Genomic DNA, 24,567 nt, shown 5'->3' on the forward strand with positions numbered 1-24,567 from the left:
CGTTAGCTTGTACTGTACGCACTGACAAAATTATAGGTGTAAAGCAGGCAAATTTATAGGTTTTATAAATTCAGCTGTATTAGGTTAATGATGGTTCTGAATGTTTAAATGTTGTGATTATTTTGAAATGTTAAGAAATTCGACTGTGCTGTTTTAAAGTGATCTTTTATGTAAAAGTTTAACAATTGGTTTTGCGCATTGAAAACCGTGCGCACATGTACGTATAGTCTTTAAAAGATGAAATCATGATTACTAGTTGTAAATAAAACTACCTCTAAAGCGAATTACACAGGATAAAACGGTACATTGTTATCTTATCTTCTGTTAATGAAATTCGGTGGTTAGGTACGCAGATTTTGAATGAAGGCAGCGTTGAAAAGTATCTTATTTAAATCATCTTAACGGAGTGGGAGACACACCTTATCTCCATACATTATGCATGGAGCCGGGTGAAAACAGCCTTCATTTTTATCAGTGTTTTGCCTTCTTTAGATTAACTGCGTCTAAATTAATCGTGTCTGTAGTCAGAATTTGTGTATAAAACATGTCACGTAAGGAAGCATGTTGTTTAAAATAAATTGTGCCTGTCTGATTAGCTTCTGAACTGGAAACGCACAGTTTAAAAACGGACAAATCTTTCAACGCAATTATATAATACACATTGACCTTCAAATTACAATCGGACTGCGACTGGAGATTGAGAGGGTTGGGGTCACAGTGAAGCTGTTCTATAATACGAGATTGCTTTTTTTGAGACCATAAATCTTAGTAAAGTATAGTGATGCGGACTACTGGCCTGCAACTTGGTACATATGTGATGACTTGATTTAAAAAAAAATCCGAATATTTCCTTTTGACATTAAGCATTCGCAAAAGAGATTCTTTTGAATTGCCGGATTGCAGGCATTAAGTGGATTAATAGATTAGCACCAAGCTACTTCCCTTCAGGTTAGAGAGTTGATTCCACTTTCGTACTGATTTTAAGCAGAATTGAAGCTAACGATGTGTGTATGTTATTATGTAATTCAAAAATCAGTATTATAAAGGGTACAATTCTTAAATCGTTATTTGCCCCCTTAGGTTTATAAAGAGAGTTACCCCCGCCCCCCACCAAGTCTACATCAAAATGCCTTTGCTATAAACATAGTTCCTGTGAAAAGAAATATGTGAGTTATCTCCTACTGCTTTGAGTTTGTGAAATTCTCACTGTAACATCATTTTAAAAGCTTTTATGCAGTTTGAATAAGATTGGTATGACAGCTTTTATTCTAAGTCTTTTATTATAATGAGGCATATGAATTTAAGACCATCTAGTCCAATTATTGTGGTCATCAAAAATAAGCAGAGTTTGAAAGAGGATGAAAGGTAAAACAACAAGAAACATATCAGCACTTTGAACAATCTTCAGACGTTTTTAGTGGTCGGACATTTCCTAAATGGAGGAAGTTTGCAAGCCTTTGAGACTGTGAAGCAGAAGGATAGGTCCTGCTTCATCTTGCTTTACCAGGGGGTAATGTAGCTCGCAATACGAAAAAAGGGGTGATGAAGACAGTGCAGGAGTGAAATCAACAACCTTCAGCATGGTAGGTGAATGCAGTTAAAACTGTTAACTTTTTACAGATAAATCTGTACCTTCACATGATGGGAAGTTGTCTCAGAACCACATACCAAGTTTGAGATTGGTAGTTCTCACAGCTAACAAAAATACAAGCAATATCAGACAAGCGCTGCTTTGTTGAAGTGTTTCTTCAATGTAACTCCAGATTACATTTGCTTAGTGTTTAAAGTAATCTTGGAACAAAGGCTTTTTTTACACAGCATATGGTATAAACAGCTCTGCCTGTTGTGAAACCATTTGAAGTGTGTAACAAGCTCGTTAGATCTGCTTGATGGCGCTCTCAAAGAAATCAAGACTATTTAAAGCTAATTGGTGGGAAGTGATGTGCAGATCTTAGTATGTGCTTATTTACTTACTTTCTCCAGGCTATTTAATTCTTAATATGGTTTTTCCCCTTAATCAAATAAGTTTACGAATTTGTCAATCTACAAATGTTTTTCCTCAAGGTCCTTATATCATTAGTACAACAGATAAAGAAAATGAGAAAAATATGAAATAATAGTATTCCAACTACCATTCACAATTGCCTAATCTCTAGGTGGACAGACTAAATTGCCTCTAAGTATGACAACATCTCCACGATTAATGTCGGTAGTCAATGAGAACGAAAATCTAATGACCCCATGAAATAACAGATGAAGAAAACATTCATTATCTTTCTTTGCTGTGTGAGTGCTGAGCTGCAGAGCTCCAGAAGAATAGGCGATTGTTAGTTGACAGACTGGGCTGGGTTTGTACAGTGCCCTGTTCTTTGCCCTGAGTGACTTGCTGCTTATGGTTCTTCACTGAATTCCTGCATTGCTTGGGATAGCTCCTAAGTACAATATCTGGACTGTTTTTCTTACAGTTTAAATATTTTATTCTAAAATGTAATTTCATCAGGGATTTTTGATTTCTTCTTTGGGCTTGGAATACAGCATCAGTGAATCCACGTGACATTACCAGGAGTATTTCAGTAGTAGTTCCCATATCTGTCAAAGGGAAAAAAAAACCCACGCACAGAGCATTTGGATAATGTTTGGATAGTGCCAATCACATGCACTTCCAATCAATTGACTTCTATTTGATGCATGCATCTTTTTAGCTTTATTTTATGTTCTATTTTGGGTTTCTCAATGTAGTTGCTTTTATCACACAGAAGGCGTCATCTCTTTTTTTTTTATTGTGGTGCAGAAATCACCAGGAGCTGGTCACCATTTAGAAAGATTTCATCTGGCTTAAAATATATCTACTTATATAGCTGCAGTACTAAATGTAGTTGTACATCTAAGAATAGTGCTTAAATGAAGTATGTATAGCTATAGTCTGCAATGCCATTGTACTGGTATGAAGAAGGCAGGTAGAAAAGAAAATCGGGCAACGCATAAGAATTATAGAGTTTTCTTAAAGTGGTATATGCCCCCCTAAAGATGCATTAAAATGCCTTTGTACTTGTGTGAACTAGAAATACACTCTGAAAGAACAATGTATTGGTGTCTTTTTGTACAGTAACTTTATTCTCTGCTCATGTTAAAATAACCTATCATCACAGCGCATTGCTGAGTCCCTCATTGCAATTACTGTTGATTTGTTTTAGACCCCCTCATACTGCATTACAATGACTTGGAAACAAATCAAAAACTGATTCTCCTTATGCAGAGCGGGTAGTTCTTCTGCTTCGGCAGCCAATATAGATGACTCATCTCCCTTTTCATGAATTTATTATAGTAGGTAGGTCATCGCACGGGTGTTTTTAACTCATGAGGCTAAACACCACTTACTACTGAATGTCTAAGCGCCAAGGCAGGGTATTGAAATAAGGTTTCACTTTTGTTATGGATGTGGAGGGCTGCACTGAACTGTTTAAACTGTTATTTTCAATTGAGGTTCGGTTTAACAGGTGAGGTAAGAAGTAATAGATCGGAGAGAATGGGTTCATTGTCTTATAAATGGAATAAGATGACAACTGCTATGCTAATGAAATAAAAAGATAGCAGCAAAAAAAAAAAGAAACAAATATGTGTGCAAGAAGAATTCATTTCCCTTTGGCCAAGGGAGACAGATTCTCCTTTTCCCAAGGGCTGATCTGTCAGTACAGATGCCTGCAGCTGCTATTAACTTCAAACACTTCAGGTTTCCCCCCCCCCCATATGAAATGAAAGTCATTGTTACCTGTGACTGTATTATTGGTAGAGTTACAATGCAACACTGTCCTTTTTCAAAACATTTTTTTGTTGTGTTATTGTTTATATGCACTTTCTTTCACAAATACATACAGGGTGTGTAATGGTTCGAACCAAACAGAGAAAACTTGAAGTTTCCTTTGATTGTGTACTGTATGTGACTCTTATTATGTGATACCATAGACTAAATACAGCTAAAGAGCACACAAGACTTATGGAAGATTTGGTATACTGAATCATATAACTTCCAATTGCCTTTGCTTGCCTGTTTTGGGACAAACGTTTTCTGCTTACTACCAAATCCTTAAAACGGTCTTTTCTTTCTCTACATTGCCTTTGGTTATTTTCTCTATTTTGCCTATAACATATATTTCAGTGAACCAAAGACCGTGCTCTAAAACTAATTAAATTGTAAGACCTCAGCACCATTGATTGCCAACACATTATTTGGTTTTGCTGAGCTCATCAAGATAAAACAAAAAGGCTTATTTTCTTCTCACTCATAACTAAGGAAAAGACTTTCACACCACAGTGTAACTTATTTTTCTTCTTATCTAGTCTGGAGAACTAAAAAAAAGCCTTAGAGAAATTGATAAAACTTGATGGATTTGTTGTATAATAGATAAATATTTAGATCCTTTGAGGATTACTGGAAGGTGGCTGGTTGGATTGTCATTATATCAAATCACGTGCACCATTGCAGTATTTTTTTCTTATCAGTGTTTGATGGAGCAGCAGAATGGCTTAGCTGGTGCCAGTGAGTTCTCCACAGTCGGTGGGAAGTAAAGAGATCGTCCCACCTGAACATGCTGATTTCATTGGCCGTCTGGTCGGGAATGATTAAGCTTTCATCTGTGCACATTGCTGCTTACCAACCAGGTGTGAACATGTGTAGTCATCAGCCTTCGCCCTGAGATGGTATCTTGCATTTATTCCCCTAGTATTGCATTTTGCTGTGTACACACCAGTTCAGTGAGCCAGTTATTCCATATGTTTCAAGGGATGGTAAATAAGCTGTTATCCTTGATGATATTTTGCAGGATATGAGCTTGTTACCCAAATCCGCAAATCCATCTGCTTGGTGTTAGTAAGAATGAATGATTTCTGAGTGGATGTTTAGTTACTGAACTGAATCTCTTGTGTGAATAAGCCTTTGGTCTCCCCAGTCCGGCCTGTTGCCCTTACTATGTTTCATTCAGACTTCCTTTTAGTTTGTAAATTTAATTGCATTTAACATCAGTAGCCAGTTCATACAAGAATGAATTCTGCTCTTTTACTGTGTGAATTGCAATGTTTTTTCTTGTCAGGTCCATTACTAACGTTTTTAAGAAAGATGCAAAAAAATGCATATTAAATTCCTTTCCTATTTTCTCCTAGTTAGAAATCTTACTTTGTCATGATCTGTATATTTGTGCTTTCTTACCATTTTGATGGTAACATTTGCAATACAGTGGTTGGTGTTTTACTCTGTCATCAATCAGCCTGATGAAATAATTTGGGCAAATTGCTGTGTTCCCTAAGGTAGTGTACTGATAGTGTATGTCCTGTGTTGTAGTCATAACAGGCTGAGTGGTCTGAGATCTGCAGCAGATTCAGATTACATCATCTACTGAGTATGTAGTGAGAAAGCTTGTGCTTGACAATCCCACAGCTCAAGGGGTGGACAGTAAGATTTTACGCTTAAATGTACCAGAATAATAAAGATTTATTTTCTAATTTGATTATATTCTTTTGTTTATGCACTGTCTATAATGAAACATTTGGAAATTCTGCAATCCCATAAACAAAGGCTTTTATCTGTTTTTACAAACAGTGAGACACTATCAGTATTTTCTCAAGACCTTGGAAAGGACTGCACTGCTGCACAGACAGGGGCCATGAAGGAACAGCTTTTGCCCTTTGAAAAACAATTCAACCAAAGTTATACACATACTTTGTATATAGTTAATAAGTGTAGGTGAGATGTATTCAAGGTGTTTTCATTTATGTAAAATAAGGCCATACCTTTGCTGGATCTGTGTGTGTTTCAGTTTGAGATGCAGAAACATGCCCTTGTGTTCTACAGTACTTATCACTAAAGGAGCTGGAACACACAGATTGTTTTGGCCTTGCTTATTCATGGGAACCCACATTTCTTTAAAAAAAAACATTCCAGAGGAATGGGGAGGGGGGTGGGGTCTGAGGCACTAGCTGTGAGAGTTTTGCCAGAGATACTAACATCTTCATTTCCCGTGTTGTGACATTATGACCAGCGTAATTGGAATGTGTAGTGTCAGAACAGTGGCTCGGCTTGCAAGCCTGAGAAAAGAGTTCAGGTTTTTAGAAAGATGAGAAGGAAAGTCTAATATAATACTATTGATTAGTAATAGTTCTACACTTCTCTATGGTGTGTTAAGGCTATTCATATTTAAATTAAGCATTGTACGAAAATGAACAGAATGAATATATTAAATATTTCAATTGTCCTCTTAATTTGCCTATGTTAGTATTCCTGTATTTTGTGGGTAAAAATGCTGTAAGAATTTGTCTAGGTTTTGTGAAGTCTGATGGGAAGAATTTCAGTTGTTTCAATTGGTACTATTCTGACTTTTTTTGGATTAATGATACAATAGTTAAAAGGAAGACAAATTAAAAAAAGGCATCAAAACAATCCAGTTTTTGTACTTTTATAGTTATTTTCATTTTTAATTACACAGTCATATAATCGACATAATTAAAAGCAGTTATTTCAGGAGGGGGGCTGACAGGCAATGTTTCTGGGGTGTCATTTACATTTGCCGCTTGGCCTGTTTGAACAGAATGAAGAAAAACGGAACCTCAGTCTTGCGGGCCATGTTGGGTTTGACAGTCTTCCAGATCAGCTTGTCAGTAAATCAGTGACACAGGGGTTCTGTTTCAATATACTCTGTGTAGGTAAGTATGTTGGTGATTTTTCCCTCCAGTATCTTTCAAATACATGTTACATTTCAGATTTGTTTTTTAGATTTAGAATTGTTTTGTGCATTTGTTTTAGCCTGAATGTCATACTTGTTTTTCTTATGTATCATTTGCAAAGGTTTTATTTGAGCATGAAGTTTTTAGTTTTTGCTTTCACCCCTAGAATGTTTGATGTTTGGAAATAAAAGGATTAAAAACAGAATGGTTTTATCATTTGCATCACCTTATGTGCACAAGAGGAAATCAGTAGTGGGATACAGTCTTTGGGAGGAAATTTAAGAAATCTTAAAGATTTTCACTTAGGAAAATGATTAGATTTTAAGGGGGAATGATGGGCCAAATCATAGAGAATTATGGGGGTTTGCCCAACCATGGTGTAAAAGCAGTCTCAGATCCTTCAAAGAAGAAGTGGACAAGTTGGTGAACCCTTTGGAATTACCTGGATTTCTGCATTAATTACTCATGGAAATGTGGTCTGATCTTCAACTAAGTCACAATAATAGACAAACACAATCTGCTTAAACTAATAACACACAAACAATTGTACTTCTTCTTGTCAATATTGAACACTGGGACAGTGTTCTATGGACGGATGAGACAAAAGTTGAACTCTTTGGCAGACGCTATGCAACGCTATGTTTAGACGGAAAAAACGCACTGCACACCAACACCAAAACCTCATCCCAACCGTGAAGCATGGTGGAGGGAGCATCATGGTTTGGGGCTGCTTTGCTGCCTCCGGGCCTGTATAGCTTGCTATCATAGAGGGAACAATGAATTCAAAATTGTATCAAGAAATTTTACAGTAGAATGTCAGGGTAGTGGTCCGTCACCTGAAGCTTGATAGAAGTTGGGTGCTGCAACAAGACAGTGACCAGAAACACAGGAGTAAATCAACAACAGAATGGCTTTAACAGAAGACAAGTCGTGTTCTGGAATGGCCAAGTCAGAGTCCAGGCCTCAACCCAATTGAGATGCTGTGGCATAACCTGAAGAGAGCTGTTCACGCAAGGAATCCCGGAAATATCAATGAACTGAAACTTTTTTTGTGAGAAGGAAAGGTCTAGAATTCCTCCTAACCATTTTGCAAGTCTCATCAGCAGCTACAGGAGACGTTTGGTGGAGGTTATTGCTGCTAAAGGAGACTCTACCAGTTACTAAATAAAAGGGTTCACATACTTTTTCCAACCTGGACTGTGAATGTTTAAACGATGTGTTCAATATTTCCAAGAAGTACAATTGTTTGTGTGTTATTAGTTTAAGCAGATTGTGTTTGTCTATTATTGTGACTTAGTTGAAGATCAGACCACATTTTTATGAGTAATTAATGCAGAAATCCAGGTAATTCCAAAGGGTTCACAAACTTTTTCTTGCAACTGTACTAAGACCCAAATGAGCTAGATGAGTTGAAAAAGCCTCATCTCATTCTTAACTTTTGTATTTTGATCTTAATTGCTGTTAGAATGATTTAGAATAGGTTCACATCTACAAGTGAGCAATGATTTTCCAAACACTTTTCTCATTGCAGAATGTTCTCACTTGTCTGTTTTTTTTGCACCAGGTGAGACGGGTATTGGCAAGTCAACATTAATGAATACGCTTTTTAACACAACGTTTGAAAATGAAGAGGCCAGCCACTATCAGAATGGAGTGTATTTACGCCCCAGAACATACGATTTGCAGGAGAGCAATGTCCACCTGAAGCTTACGATTGTCGACACAGTGGGGTTCGGAGATCAGATAAATAAAGAGGACAGGTATGTGTGCAAAACAGTGAAAAGCTGTAGCTGTAGAGCAGAAATTCATCAGTACACTCTCTGCTTGTTTTTTTTCTAAGTTCTTTTTTGTATACCGAAGTAAAGAATGGACTCTCATTTGTGGTATAATGTGTTTTAGAGGAAAAATAAAGGCAGAAAAAGAATCCAGTCAGGTAAGGGAAACAGAAGGTGGTGTATTGAAATGTAAAAAAGATACTAGAATGTTTTTTGAGAAGGCGTAATTCTTCCATTGAGCTCCAGCTGGGTGGTGTTCTGGTTTCAAGGCCTTGAAGGGCCTGACACTACTCTGCGCCTGGCGACATATGAAGGCAGGAGATCATTCACACAGTTTTTCTTCTTTAGCAAAATGTGTTGTATAGATTTTTTAAAAGAAATGAGACGGGGAGTTTTGTGAATGAAATATTTTGCTTTCCACATGGACTGGCCCGGCAGTTTCTTTTGGTGAAATGTGGAAGAAACACAAAATGTTAATAATTGGAATAACTTGTCACTGAATATTGAATATTAAATATGTCCCATGTAAGTCTCCAAAATTGATTTATTTTGTGGAATGTTTCTTGCAGAAACAGTTGTTTAGCAGACTGATTTATAAAATACAATGTAAATACTAACAATTCTCACTTTGATCAGACATTGGACATTGGTTCTTTTCCTTTGGTATATTTCAGTCAAGTTTTTTTTAGCCAAGGCTATTTCATATAAATAAATAAAAAAATACATTTTTCAGAAGAAGGGAATGATTGGCTTGAATGGCCCTGTGACTTTTAAATGTCTAGAAATATATAATTTATGAGGTTATTGATTGCGGATTGTAAGCGGTCTGACATTGTGCATTGTCTGATACTCCCCGTGGGGCTTTTGAAGAAGCTCTTAAAGGACAACAGCTAATAAGTTGTGAAATGCAATCAAATAATATTCAACAAAACCCAAAACAGCCACGACTACATTGATTTCAACAGGAGGTAATAGACTAACCATAAAATGTAGTGTTATAAGAGTATAGTGTTATTTCAGTTTTTCCTTTGTTTTGTTCACATTCCTCTTCAGCGATAACCCCTGTATCAGATTTCTAAATATTTCATTCAAGGCTCACTAAAAGTTAAAGATACATTAGCATGATTAATCTGAAGAGTGCAAAGATAAAAAATGGCAATCAATTTAATGATTCCTGAAGACTGTTGCTGGAGGTTATGATTATTTTGTCGTTAAGGAGAGTAAAACATAACTTTACTGGATGTAAACATACAGATTTATTAACATATAGTAGCATATTTATGCATTTAAATAATAAATGAAAAGGTTTTAGGGGGATATATTAATTTACTTCAAAACAAATGCTCTCGTTTCATCTTGCCTGCTGTGTTCTCTCTGCAGCTACAAACCGATTGTGGACTACATTGACACACAGTTTGAAAACTACCTTCAAGAAGAGCTGAAAATCAAGCGCTCCCTCTTCAACTACCATGACACGAGAATTCACATCTGCCTGTACTTCATCGCTCCGACAGGGCATTCCCTCAAATCCTTGGATTTAGTCACCATGAAGAAACTGGATAGCAAGGTATTGAAGCAGCATGCCAGCTCTTAGCATAGAAAAGTTTGCGCTCAACATCTTCTACTAATTTCGCAAAACTGCCTTTATTCCATCCTTGCTTACGTGTGCTGCTTAATTTGCTTTAAGAAGTGGCAATGTTGTCGTGTTATAAATAGAAAAGCACTTAACTGTAAGCTGTAAAGGTTTCATGGAATTACTTGATTCATACACTTCAGAGCACTTAGATAATTGATGTACTGGTAATTTTCTCTTTCAAACCCCTGTTGTTGTTTTTATTTCAACCAGTGTTCAGAAACGTTTGAGGACAGATTGTTCACTGCCGACACAAGCAGTGTCTGCTGCCCATATTTTGGCAGTCCTTTTTTTTGTTGGCAGATGTTTAGGTTACATTATGTAGGATTTTCCGAATTCCTCTCACTTTGTTAGATGGTTTTGGTGCAGCTGAAAGGAAATTCTAAATGGAATCCCGAAAATCCATTGGAGCAGACGCTGCTGGGCCCCTGACTTTATGGCCTTAGTACTTGACATATCCTTAATACAGGGAGGGGGCTCACGTGAGCGGATTTGCTAATCGTCGTGTATTGGGAGGGGGTGCCGAGCAGTGGGATACAGGGGTGCCCAGGGGGATGTTTATAGTTCCACATGTCTCAAAATTTAGCTTCCACACAGACGGTAAAGGCCAAAGAAACAAGGGCTTTTTAGAAGGAAATGAGATCATTTCTCTTTTCAAGTGAAGTCCAAAGAGATCTTTGCTACTCATGACTTATCCTCAATGTATATACAGTAGTAGTGTATTTCTGTAATTATATGACACTTTGTCCTATGTAATGACACACTCTTGAGTAGAGCTTTTCTCTTGGTTATCTGAGAGTATGTTTAGTTGCTTAGTAATTGATAGTGGTATTGATGTTTAATAAATGGACCTAAACAGATCACGTAAAAATATAATTTTCTTGTCGGTCAAAAAACAAGCTTTTTTCTTGAATTATCTTCGAGCAATTCTACAGCTCCTGTAGTTGACGCATATCCTCTTTTCATTGTCCAGTGTTAGATGTACTGTAGTGGATATTGGACATTCATGCAGGACTTGTAAGATCACACTTTAAATGTCGCAGTTACCAGCTTCAGCATTTTGACAAAGAGCTGCAGTGCTGCCCCGTCACAAAATGGTTTATGACAGCATTATTTGTTTCGCATTTGAAAAAAACTAAAAACTTTCTGTAGTCTCTTTAACGCAGCAGGGATGAAGTTGCATCAGGACACCTGGGAATCTGATTTTTCAATAGAGAAAAGGTGCAGAGGGAGACATTTTAGAAATACACAGGAGTACCAGCTGATCAGTAAGCAAGTTGAGTACATAGTGCAGATGTGTATTGAGTCTGAGGCATTGAAGTTAGCTGTTAAGGAGGCCTACGGCAGTAGGGAAGAGGCTGTTCTTAAGTCTAGTGGTCTGTGCCTTTATAGTGTGGTACTGCTTGCCAGAGCGCAGGGGGGGAGAGCAGTTTGTGGCTGTGATGGTTGGGATCCTGAATGATGGATTGGGCTTTATTGCAGCAGCGGGTGGTGTGGATCTTATCAATTTGAAGGTAAATTGCAACCTATAATCTGTGCTCTAACAGTCCTACTTAGTTTTAATAGGAAACAAGCAAGTGGCATCTACCTTACTGTGGCCATGAATTTGATATTCATGAGTTACTTGGTAATCAAAGATTTATTGTTTTTTGATATTGGTCTGCAAAGCTTGATGTTAGGCTTTTCACAAATATGCTCTAGTATCAGCCTGTTCTTATGGTGGTGTGGCAGAAGACTCAAGGAGTTCCTATGATAATAGCTTAAAAGTAATCCTCTCCCCTTTCTCTGCATAGGTGAACATTATCCCCATCATTGCAAAAGCTGATACTATTTCCAAAAGCGAACTACACAAATTTAAAATTAAAATCATGAGTGAGCTGGTCAGCAATGGAGTTCAGATTTATCAGTTCCCAACTGATGATGAAGCTGTCACAGAAATCAATGCATCAATGAATGTAAGTATTTTTTTTCTAAACTGCTTTAAACTTTACTCACCATCCCTTTTAAAGACAGATCTAGGCCTTTGTTGAAGCTGCTCAGTGTAGAATTAAGTTTCCCTTCACAGCTTTTCCTTTGTTATAAATCTGTTCCTTTTTACTCTGTGGAAAAATTGATTTGGGGAAATTATCAGTAGTGAGGATTATCTCAGTCTAAATGGAATAAGTATTCTGGCAGTATATGAAGCTCTGCCACAGCTTTATAATGGTTTAAACATGAGCTTTCCTAAGTAGGCAGCTCCTTTGTGAAACAGGAAAGGCTGTTTTTCTTTCAGTCTCTTTAAGAACTTCCTTGCTTCCAAGAAAACTACTTTAGAAGTTTACTTCTACATTCTTGGCTCAAGTCTCTGTTTCTGAAGCCAATCGTTATTAGTACTTTGCCTTTACATCAGAATTTATTGCTCAGAGCAGCAGAGGAATGCATATTAAGGCATGAAATAGTCCCATATATACTTACTCATGAAACTGTCTCCTGCAAATGGACTTTTTTTCAGGTATATTTTTAAGAGACTGTGATTTCTCTTTTGGTTATGGATTACTCTTATTTTTTTCCGAAAAGTCAGCAATAACTATGCTAACTATCATTAGCCTGAAACATTTGTACTGTTGTATTCACAGAACATTTTGAAATCTTTTTAAATTTAAGTTTAAAAATGGCAGGCTAAGTTTGATCCAATATTTTGTTACCCCCCTTAAAAATGTTTCCTTGTATGCAATCAACTTGAATTTCTGCCTGGTGATCCCTTATCGAGTAGGATCAAAAAAATTGTTTCATTGATATTTCTTGAAAAGTGGTAATTTTTTAAATATATATTTCAAAGGCTCATCTTCCCTTTGCGGTTGTTGGAAGCATAGAAGAAGTGAAAGTAGGTAATAAACTGGTGAGAGCCAGACAGTACCCCTGGGGAGTTGTTCAGGGTAAGTATTTTGCAAGCCATGCTGGATTTTGTCACTTTTAGAACAGACATTTTCTCAGGGCTATTAACTTGAGCACAGCCTACAATATCACACTTGTCAAACTGAAGTCTTACTAGGTTATAGGTGCAAGTTGCCAATTCAGATTTTTGAACTGATATTAAAAGGGCATTAGAATCAAAATCCCAAATTAATCAGATACTGTTCAACTGAAAGTTGTTTTATGACTTACTTTGCTCTGACCGGAGTCAAAACGGCATCAGGTTCCTAATTCAGTTAGCGTGAATTTGATGACAGATGCACAACAGATCATGTGAGCTCACAGGACTTGCTGGTTTATCTCTTCTCTGCTTACGTTAAAGGTCTTGTGATGTGTAGTTAAAACTTCATGCAAAAGGCTTTTAATGACCCCGATAAATGTAAAGTCTGTGTCTTGGGACAGTGCATGTTCCAGAAATGAGAACTTTTTTAGTTGTTTAATCTTGCACTGGTATACAGTATGTCATGTTATGGACTACTAGGTTAATAAGAGGCTCTTCACTGATGGTCCAGTGGCACTCTACCTTCATATTAAAACACTTTATGGTCTTAGGGAAGCTGATTAGAGAAGCCACCAGATTTTCTTCTGGTTTACAAGGCAGGAAAGCTTTCATAAGATTGTTGCAATCAGATGACAAACTAATGATTTTTGTGTGTTTGCATTATGGCAAGTTAAGAGGTCTGGGTATGTATCTGGAGAATGGAGAAAAGACACATTATTTTGGTTGTATTTGCAGCCCATACATTTCAAGATTTAAAATTTTCTGTGTAAGCATTTCAATATTATGTAATAGACTAGCTTTTGTTCATTACTTAAAAAGCACTGTACACTCAATAAATGTATTTTTTACCATCTGTTGATGTATGTTTATTAAATATAACTGATAAAATAGCTAAGCATGTAATGCATGAAAATCCACTCAACTTGCTGTGAAATACAACATTGTAAAGTTCATCTGGAGTGATATCAGAATAAAGATTAGTGTTACTTAGAATTCTTGCTCTCCCATCTTCTCTTATGAAACAGGATTAATCCTCCCTTGGTGATATAATAGTTTCTAATTTAGCAGGACACACCATCTATTTATGATGGGTGGGAGCTGAATGGACCACTTAACTGGTTTAATGAGGCTTTACTTAAAAAAAAAGTAAATTAATCTTCTGAACAGAGCTTTCCAATAAATTGAGCCTGCGTTAATATTTGCCTAATGCCTAGCCAGGGTATCCCAATAGCAGTGAACTGTTGATTTTCCTCTATCTGACAGGAGTAAACCAAAACAAAACAAAGCCCATTATTAACTGAGCTTATCTCCACACGCAGGGTCATTTCATGACAGGATCAGGCTTAGAAAACTCACTGTAAATTTACTGAAGCTTCAGGGCTGTAATCGTGAGATCCTATCAGAAGAAACCGGCCTGCACAGCAGTTGGTCACATGTTACTTAGCTGAACTTCTTGGTGCTTGGAAAATTCTAAAAGACAAGTGATCACTGTATATTCAAATGCTAGTCGGTAGAATGTAGTGTTTCCTTTCTGGAATTTGTAAAATAATTGAATACCTTCATGCATTGATAACTCATTACTACAGCATCTTGGTTTATGGTTACATTAAATAATTATTAAGGTTTTTATCCTTCTTGCTCTGTGGAGAAACTGCAAAGTACCCCTTCACATGGGGGTATCACCCACAGAAGTGATTAGTCATAAAAATTGACATATCTCATCTTTAGTCATATGAGTTTATTTAGTATCTATTATAAAATTAAACTTCAATAATGCATGCTACATTTAAATGATTTAAATGATAAATATCAAGAATTTTAATTAGTGTAGAACAGTGTTTTCTGTCCCTTATGTATTTATAAAATAAAAAATAAATATACCAAAAATATATTTTTAAAAAGTGTGTATAGTGTAATATTAATTGTTGCATCAGAAATTAAGACTTCCAAACTACCAAAGTGGAATCACAGAAACCTCAGAACAACCTGTTAACCTGTTATAATATGACACTTAAAGACAAAAATTCAAAAGTAACTTCCCAGTTACAGAGACTGTATGAATTAGTTTGAATATCAAAATGTTATGATAACACAAGATTTTTCTTCTTTTGTCTCGACTTAAATAGTGGAGAATGAAAGTCACTGTGATTTTGTGAAACTTCGCGAGATGCTGATTCGGGTGAATATGGAAGATCTTCGAGAGCAGACACACGCCCGGCACTATGAGCTGTACAGGCGTTGCAAACTGGAGGAAATGGGCTTCAAAGACACAGACCCTGACAGCCAGCCCTTCAGGTAACTCCTCCATCTTGACAAAGAAACAGACCCTGATAGCTGGCCCTTCACACAGCTCCTCCATCTTGACAAAGACGCAGACCCCGATAGCTGGCCCTTCACACAGCTCCTCCATCTTGACAAAGACGCAGACCCTGATAGCTGGCCCTTCACACAGCTCCTCCATCTTGACAAAGACGCAGACCCCGATAGCTGGCCCTTCACACAGCTCCTCCATCTTGACAAAGACACAGACCCTCATAACTGGCCCTTCACACAGCTCCTCCATCTTGTAAATGACTGTGTTATTTCAGCTTATGCTATTATCATAACATTACAATTATTGTTTTTTGCAAATGTGCAAATTTGATCATAGCTTATACCTTTGGGTTTGCTGGAGTAATCCAGGTAAAGTAGATTCAGAGCCTTAAGTACTAATCTTTACTTGTCTGAAAAGAAAATTAACTCTAGAGACAGCTTGGACTAAAAGTTAATTAAAAATAATTCTCAATTTTTTTCTCAGAGATCAAACATTTTGAATGATTACAGAAGATCCAAACAAATCCCAGTTTTACCTCTTTCCTGATTAGAGAGTCCTTATGGATGCCTTTACCTGTTAGTGGATCAATAAGTTGTGGTTTAAGGGACACCCACCAGATCACACGGACAAATAATATAGAAACCTTTTCCAGCACACAACAAACTGAAACCTAAAGACCAAAATTAAACTTATAGTTTTAAGACTGAAATAATTTTATAATTAGAATAACAAAAAATACAAATGAAATACCCCACTCATATTTTTTAATCACTGGAATAAATGCCAGCAGTCATCTCTGTCTGTGTTCATGAGGTAAAACCAGCCAGAGTCCATAGAGAAAGCTCATGTCTTCGTTTTGTGTAGCTTGCAGGAGACGTACGAGGCCAAAAGAAAGGAATTCCTTGGGGAGCTCCAGCACAAGGAGGAGGAGATGAGGCAGATGTTTGTTAACAAAGTGAAGGAAACAGAAGCTGAGCTGAAGGAGAAGGAGAGAGAGGTGAGAGATGGAGGTGGGGTGTGCCCAGTGCTAAACTTCAGGACACAAGACGCAACGGCTGTCTCTCTGCGCTGTGTAGCATTGAGCGTTGTTCTGAAATGGGCACACATTTTCATTGACCGTCCAAGTGCTTGTTCAAAAGATGAGTCCTGACTGTCCATTTTTGTAAGTTTCGGATTACAAAAATGGAGAGCCAGAACATCAGCTGTTTGAAAAATTATTTTCGACTCATCATTTCTAATGACTGTTATCTTTGGTTACGTGTCCACAGAGAAGCTGCTGTCTAGTGGAGCAGTAGCATTGCCGAGGACTGAACCTGTGATGAGCTGACTAGTGCTCATGCTTTGCTGTGTTTGAGAACTCTGGCTAGTTTAACCGCCTGGCTCTCCCCTCACCCCCATCGTAGAGGCTTTTGAAGAGATTGATTGGCGACTCTTCATCGGCGACCTGACTAAACTGTCAACCTCTTTCCCTTGCTTATTTCCCCGCCCTCCTTTCAGCTGCACGAGAAGTTTGAGCAGCTCAAGAAGATGCACCTGGAGGAGAAGCGGAAGGTGGAGGAGAAGCGCCGGGACCTGGAGGAGGAGCTGAACGCCTTCAACAAGCGGAAGGTGGCAGCTGAGACGCTACAGGCGCAGTCCCTGCAGGCCACCGCACAACAGCCGCTGAAGAAGGACAAGGACAAGAAAAAGTAAGTCCTATCTCTTTTCTTTTTTTCCCCACTTCCTTTTTCTCCTCCTGGGCTGTGCCATGAGGGGCCAGTGTGAACACGTACAGTAGAACAAATGTCTTTTCTCTATGAAAACTGGACGTGTAATGTGCAGATGAACCAGAGAAGGAGTGGATACTTCTGTCCGATGCAAGACAAGCTTTTCAATTTCTACCCTTTATACCGTTATTAAAATAATGAGTCCTGGCTTATGAAGGGATTCATATTTTTCCATTTGGAAAAGGAAAAAAAAACTGAAACACTTTTACATTTATGGTGAAATTAGTCTGAGATTCTGATTTTGTTTGGTTTTAATACCTGTTAAGTGACAAAACCTGTTTTTCTGAGGAAAGCCAGGCCTTTAAATCAAAAATCGTATTCTGAGTGATGACCTGGCAGTTGAACAATGAGGTGTGGTTCTGGAGACACTTCATAGAACAAAACAAATCTACATTTACATTTAAGTGTTGTTTTTCATCTACACACCTGGAACAAATAATTAAAAGAAGTGCATAGTTTCAACTCCTTAATATTTAGTTTAGTATTTTCAGCCTGTAAGGGAAAATTTAACTTTTATTGGCATGGACACTCCAGGCTCTCATGTGGGTACAACACAGTGTTGTCTTGGTACTTATTTCTATTACAACTTCTTCTGTTATGAATTTGTCAAAAGATCATTTAATTGCACAGTACATCTTTCCAAGTAAATTTTTAAAAATCTTTGTAACTTTTTGTTGGTTGTACTGGACATGCCAGTCTTAGACTTTTTATGTACATTTAAAAATGTGATTGGTCTTTGTATAGCAAATACTGTTGATACACCTATCAATCAGCCTTCTGAAATAAGGTTTAGCAAATCCGTCTTTTATATTTTTTCCATTTATCTAATCTAATATAACTCTAAATTAAGTAAAAACGTTTTGGAATCTTGCAGCTCCTCAGATGTTTTAACATTATTACTGGTAATATAAACACCTCACTTTCAGTATTTAAGAATTCAAATCATTTTCAACTCTGAAATGCAGCTTTTTTCAAGGTCTTCTCAAGTACTTATATTCGTTGCGCCACCTATAGTCTCATCGAGGAACTTTTGCAATGAAGAGTTTTTTATTGCGATCAGGAAGCTAGGCATTTATCAATCCTGAGCACTGCAGAAAATGGCAGATAATTTCTTTTCATTGTAAAACTACAGGCTTCATTGTTTTTTTTCTTTCTTTGATTCATGTTTTCATATACATTTATTCATAAATGATCAAACTATTGTTTGATTTATTTAAACTGATATTAACTGTTAAAATGAAATCCGTATATCCAGTATTATATAACATGCAAAAAAACTCAATAGAACAGCACCTTTTAATTAATTCTTTGTCTTGAGTTTTAAAATGTGGGAAAAACAATAATAGTTTTTAAAACGATCAAGTTCATTCAGTTAATTTTATGTGACACTCCATATTTCTGTTGATTTATCTTTTTAATTTCACTTCGTGTTTTTATTTAATTTTTGTGTTATTTCATGTTTTCTTTCAGTTAATTAATGGCACAGGAAAACCCAGGCCGGACATGGATTTGTCTTCCATCACTGTAACAACAAGAACTTTTTTTTTCCTGACATTCCAACATTGATTGACATTTTGTAAGTGGACCAAAGAAAATTGTGGGAGGCAAGAACAGTTGCTTTGTATACAGACAATGGGTGATAATGGCTTTATGTGCTCTTTTCTATGATTAATAACGTTGTAAGTCTATGGGGACATTTTATCGAGAGTTTCACCTTTTCTGTTTCGTTTAAGCCTTAGGCTTTCCTTTATGTATGGCTGGTAATGACTGATTTAAGAGAAGAGGATAAAATGGGTAACATTTTTTATTTCTTGGTACTAATGTCGTACACATAAGGGTTTTATTGAAGAAATAAAGTTTATGTACACTTATTTCCATATACTGCAAGATTTCTTTAGAGGACATTTCAAAGTCTTTATCAGTAGAGAGCGCCTCAGAATCTGAGCCAGGTCAGGCCTGTAATTTATTCCAATACAAGATGATTATGGATAAAGCAGAGTTTATAGTTGTCACCAAATTCGACTAGTTACAACAAGTCTAGAGAATATGACTTACTCTGGTGCTTTTTAATGTTTTTTTATTAACAAATCCAGGTCTGTGGATGTCTTAAGGGCTTAGTTATATTTAAGAATTATACTTCAAATCGCATTTTTCTACTTTATGACTTTGTTATACACTAGAAAATAACAATGCTGTTTGATTTTATCTTGTACATATAAGCTATATAGGAAATTGAGATTCTGTAAGTAGTATGAGAGGTTTGACCGTTTACAGCGCTCAGAAGACATGCAGGGGAGGAAGTATGTAGCTTGAGCCTAGTTTCTTTTATTTTTTGGTGGAGGAAAGTCTTGTGTATTTGCTTGTACTAAAAATAAAATGAAGACAACATTACTATGAATAAATAACTCAGCCATGCAACTTTTCTTCATACTGGGCCCTGAAGAGGCTGCTTTTGTTGCTGTGGAGTGAGTAATGTTATTGCTCATGTGAGAAGAATCGAATTATGTTATTTTACCCTACTTAATGTTTTTGTCCCGTTCTGTGAAGGACTCCCCAGTCTTTGACAGGGACTTGTTATACAGGTACATCCTCCCAACTCTACTCCATGTCAGTTTTACACCAGAATGTGCTGTTTACTATTATACCAGCTCAAGCATAGACATTTGAATTGATCCAGTTTCAATAAGAAGTTATTATGCTTTATAAAATTACACTAGTCTTTAATTTCCTGTCCTGTCGTCATTTGTTCAAATTCCATGAAAACATGTTTTAATTTCTTTAATGTTTTACCGTCGCAAATGCACTATGTGTGAGTATACCAAGTGGCTATTGACTCACTCTGTTTACACCTTAAACCTTCAGAAATATCTTAATTAATTTGATATAATTAAGCCCTTTTGGAGTACTTTGGTTGAACACATACTCTGTATTCAGTGTATTTAAAGAACATTATGATAGGAAGAGTTCTCTGAAGACAAGCAGTGCAAGGTGCCAGTGTTATAATGCAATAAAATAAGTCATAATATGAAAACTGAGAAGTGAAGATGCCCTATGAATTTTTCAGCATCCTAATTCTTCACTTGTATTTCTTATACAGGGGAACAAATTCAGTTGCACAGGGAGTCTTAGAGGGTTGCAGGATATCAGAATTTCACAACAAACGTGCCATTGACAGTACTGATTTAATATTTGCTAAGCTTGTGATAAGTTTTATACCACTGACTTCAAAGATCTTTACAAAACCATTTTTCTTTCAGATAAATAGTTCAAGCAAGGATAGCCCAGGGCTAGGAGTGCTGTTGTAGTTTCTGATTGCAACATTAAAGAGATCACATCAAAATTCTTATTGCGCTGTATAACCTGTCTCAGTATTTCAGATTATTTCCAAGCACAGTCATTTAAGTAACTCAGGTTCGACGTACTGTAATATGGCAAAATAATTCTGGTTAGATAACTTACTATAAAAGTATATCATCATGACTGATACTGTTTGATAAATTGTGTACCATGTGAATTAAGTATTCCTCCCTTGGAATATATTTTCAGGAAATAGGAAAATAAAATTTCTATGTAATTGTAAGAAGGGTCTTGTATAAAAAGAATGTAACCTGCTGGAGAATGTATTTGCTATAGGAGTAAAAGTGTGCAACAAATAGTTCTTACAAATGTAGTATACAGATCAGTGATGTGTCCAGTAACATCAATTTTATTAAGTTTAGTGAGGACCTTTAGAACCAAAATGGTTCATATTGAATTGGGGCCTATGTACTGTATTCACTAGTACTAAACATTTCACCTATGTTAATATAGTTAAAACTGGTTTATGAGAAAAAATGGTCATTTAAGAATATGTTATGGGTAGCACAGTGACGTAGTAGTTAACATTACTGCCTCATAATGCTGGGGCCGTGGTTCATTTCCAGACCTGGGGTGCTATTCGTGTGGAGTTTGCATGTCCCCCCCCTTTAATCCCTTTCTTAAACGTGACCATTGTCTTTTCCAGTCATTTCTCTTTGTTAGTTCTTCACTTTACTTACACTACCTGCATTCCACAATTCAGTATTCCCCTGCACAGGTTGTTCCTAATGACTGAAGTTTCAATAACTCTGCAGAATCCTTGTTTGAAACTGAGTAGTAGGTCTTTGCCATCGCTTGCTCTATAGCTTTAACTTATGAACCCTTTCTTGCTGGATTCTTTGATGCATATTACGATAGCAATCTTACTGGTCAATGGTGGTGTTCTTTTGTTTTCTGGTGTCCTGCTCTTGCAAAGAATGTTTAAAGTCCACAATAATTTGCTAGTAAAGATAATCTGCAGAAAAGATTATACGGCGAAATCAAAATGCCTATCTTGTTAGTAAAGATGCTGAAGAGGGGTGGGTGTAGAGTGTTGCACAAAGGATATAATTTTATAATCACTCTTAGCTTTATACATTTTGTATTCTATATAAAGGTTTGTAGAAGTTAGTAATGAGAGTAACATTTCAAATTCCCTTCATCTCCACTGTTATATATGTATTTTTCTATAACTTTTATATTCACTTAGCAATTGAATTGTGTTTTTGTAATGACACTGAGGAGAATTACTTTTGTAACCAAGATTCTTTTGGGGGGGGGGGGGGGGAATAGATTTGCCCTTTAAGGGAATATGTCTGAGCAGTATAATGCATGTTACAGTTCCATACATTATGGCATTACATGAATAATTACAGTTTCTATATTTTTTGTTTAATGGCTCATTTCTTTGTATCTATATTTTATTTGTAAAGTAAATCAGCCATGCTTGTTTGCAAGACCTTTAATAATGACATATTTACAGGATAAAGGTGCACACGTCCGTATTTACTGTAAAATATCTCCATGGTGTACAATCATAATAAACGATTTTGTTATGTTATCAATCACTCATCTCTATTTTTCTTTTTGTGGTAATGTGCGTGTTTCCTGCATTGTTTTCGGTCAGGAGTAGTAAATCTTTCATTCCGACAAAAACCGCTTAACAGCCTTTTGTCTTTATTATTTTTTTTCCTGCAATGTGTAAGAGGGATTTGAACTGGTGTTTACATAATTTTATGGTAAGGGATAAATGTGACCTTTGAATTTATACCAGTTTCTGTTCCATGTTGTCTAGCCAATACAAACTGGATGGCACAAAACGGGTAAGAGGGAGGACAGGGAATAAAATAAAATTGATTAGTAAAGTGCTTTCAGTTATGGCAGTGCAGACAGCAAACCTGCACGGTGATGATTGTCTTCGCAGGCATGCTGCTATCAGTGATGAATGAATGAGTGACATTGCTTTATTGCTCCCTATATACACTTGTTCTTCACCAGCTTCTCTGGGTGTTACTTTGCATATATACAGCAAGCAACCTAATACAAGTCCTAACTAAAATATTACTCCTGCAGTTGTGTAAATGTGGAGCAAGAAATTCTGGCTTTCTGTGCATAAAATCATGTTGCTTTTAACTGTTTGACCATATTTTTCTATATATGCAACCTTCTGTACTTAATCACCCTTTCATATTTTATACCCATCCTTTTCAAAAGTAGACCTGTCTAAGGGACTGCGGATGCATTTTTAAATTTTTGCTTGCGCTTTAGACATGCAGAATTTTCTTTTTAAACAAAATTATACAGTAACGTATTTTGACAACAACTGTGTGGCACATGTAGGATGATTTGTTTTGGTTTGTTTCTAATTCACACGTTCTATCTCTTGATATTTACTAAAAGTTATGGTTAGTTTTAAAATGTCCCACCACATCATTTTTAGTCAAGCTTGTGTTACCAGTCAAACCTGGTGTTCAGGGTTATGTTATTCTGGCCATTTAGAATGATTATGATTATACCTCCAGATTTTTCTGATTTGGTAGAATTCTTTTTATTTTTCCACATTTTTCACAGGTTACATTATAACATCCCTTGGTGCAATTCATTTATATTAGGTATCTCATATTAGGGAGGATACATTTACAGATCAGTTTGAAGATATATAGTGCAGTAGATCCTTAGCAATTCTAAAATAAATCTTTAAAACCAACTGTAACAAATGTATTTCATTTGTTTACGTAAGCAATAATTTCAAGACCATGGTAATTCCCCAACCAGGAACTTGACAGCAGAAATGTGTTTTATGTATCTTGCTCATCATCAATCAGCTACCACTTCCTATCCATTTCATAATCATGCCAAGAGCCTTTAGAAATAATTGGATGCATTTCATTAGCTAGTCAGGTTGTTTTTTACTTATGTTGCATTTCTGCTTCATTAATAACTTTTTACTGCACATTTAATGCAGGCAAGACAATATAGAGACTCATTGCATGCCTCATGTGCTGCCCATCTGTTAAGTTATGTTCAATGTGCTAGTCACTGACTTGCTGTTCTGTTTTTTTTTTCTGTAGTTTCTTTAGTCTTCCAAGTGCGTGCTCCTTAACATCAGGAAGACATTTTAATTAGAAGATTTATTAAAACCAAAACGCCACATGCTGAAGGAGTTACATTTGGTGCTGTCGCCTTTATGCTTCCATTAATTCACCACTTTAACTGGTGTAAATGCTGCAGACTAAAACTCTTGCCATTTGCTTCCTGTGCAATGCCCTCCAGTGGGCTTCCTGTAGACTTCGGATTGGTTTCTGCTGACCTGTCATTTCCAAATTCATTTGCTGATGCACGAGAACGTGGTTTCCTGAGAAATGTTTTCTTTCTGTAGCCAAAGCTTTCTCCTACACTTAAAAATGCTTTCGTAAAGTGTTAAGTACATAATGTACAGTGTGGCTGATGCATTTGTTTGAGCTTTTTTGTATTGCTTTGGATTTGTAATAGCCTGACATCATGCACTGTAACATTGCAGTTTTAAGCTTTCCAGCCACTCCTGCATTTGAATGTTCCAGCATTCCTGAGCAATAAGCACTTTCCATTGTGACTTCACCTTGTTGTACACCAGTGCTGAGTACATTCAGCCTTTCCTTGCTGTGTTTAAGAGTCTTGTTTGAGTTCCTGAAGTGGGAAGGGTTATGATTGATAGTTTGACTTGCTGTTAATATACTGTATACTGTATTGCCAGATTAAAGATGCATTCATTTTTTCTTCACTTAAAAACACAACTTGACAAACAATGCCTTCGTGGGTATACCATAAAGATTAACTGCAATACTTTCATTTTGAAAAGAAAAAAAATATATTGGACACCTGGAAGAAAATGTTTAGTATTTTGGAGATTTTTTTTAAAAATCAATGCATCTTAATCTTTTGCCCCCTACTGATTTTGGCCACCGTTTACTGATGGCTAAAAACCAAAATGGTCCAGATTTGTATCTCATATGCTTGCTACCAATAAAAACTTGTTTTTAAACTGTTCATTTGTATTTGATTTGATGATTTATAATTTATGTAAACATGGAAATATT

The 24,567-nt window shown here is 36.5% G+C and overlaps 1 protein-coding gene across 4 annotated transcripts in view; it reads left to right on the forward strand.

Moving 5' to 3' along the window:
• The window catches only part of septin8a (septin 8a), a 29,897-nt gene that overhangs the window by 695 nt on the left and 4,635 nt on the right, over nucleotides 1–24,567 (forward strand). For 2 of the 4 annotated variants that reach the window (XM_088931647.1, XM_088931648.1), the window contains exons 2-9: nucleotides 6,579–6,693; nucleotides 8,279–8,474; nucleotides 9,870–10,056; nucleotides 11,916–12,077; nucleotides 12,941–13,037; nucleotides 15,202–15,370; nucleotides 16,254–16,386; nucleotides 16,887–17,077. In XM_088931647.1, coding sequence (XP_088787773.1) covers nucleotides 6,579–6,693; nucleotides 8,279–8,474; nucleotides 9,870–10,056; nucleotides 11,916–12,077; nucleotides 12,941–13,037; nucleotides 15,202–15,370; nucleotides 16,254–16,386; nucleotides 16,887–17,077 — 1,250 coding nt within the window. Of the gene's footprint in view, nucleotides 1–6,578; nucleotides 6,694–8,278; nucleotides 8,475–9,869; nucleotides 10,057–11,915; nucleotides 12,078–12,940; nucleotides 13,038–15,201; nucleotides 15,371–16,253; nucleotides 16,387–16,886; nucleotides 17,078–18,625; nucleotides 24,516–24,567 lie in introns of those variants that run through there. The other 2 variants (XM_088931649.1, XM_088931650.1) reach the window with 2 other exon arrangements.

This window comes from Atractosteus spatula, chromosome 14 (genome assembly GCF_055471065.1).
Source record: "Atractosteus spatula isolate fAtrSpa1 chromosome 14, fAtrSpa1.hap1, whole genome shotgun sequence".
In the NCBI taxonomy this organism is placed as follows: domain Eukaryota; kingdom Metazoa; phylum Chordata; class Actinopteri; order Semionotiformes; family Lepisosteidae; genus Atractosteus; species Atractosteus spatula.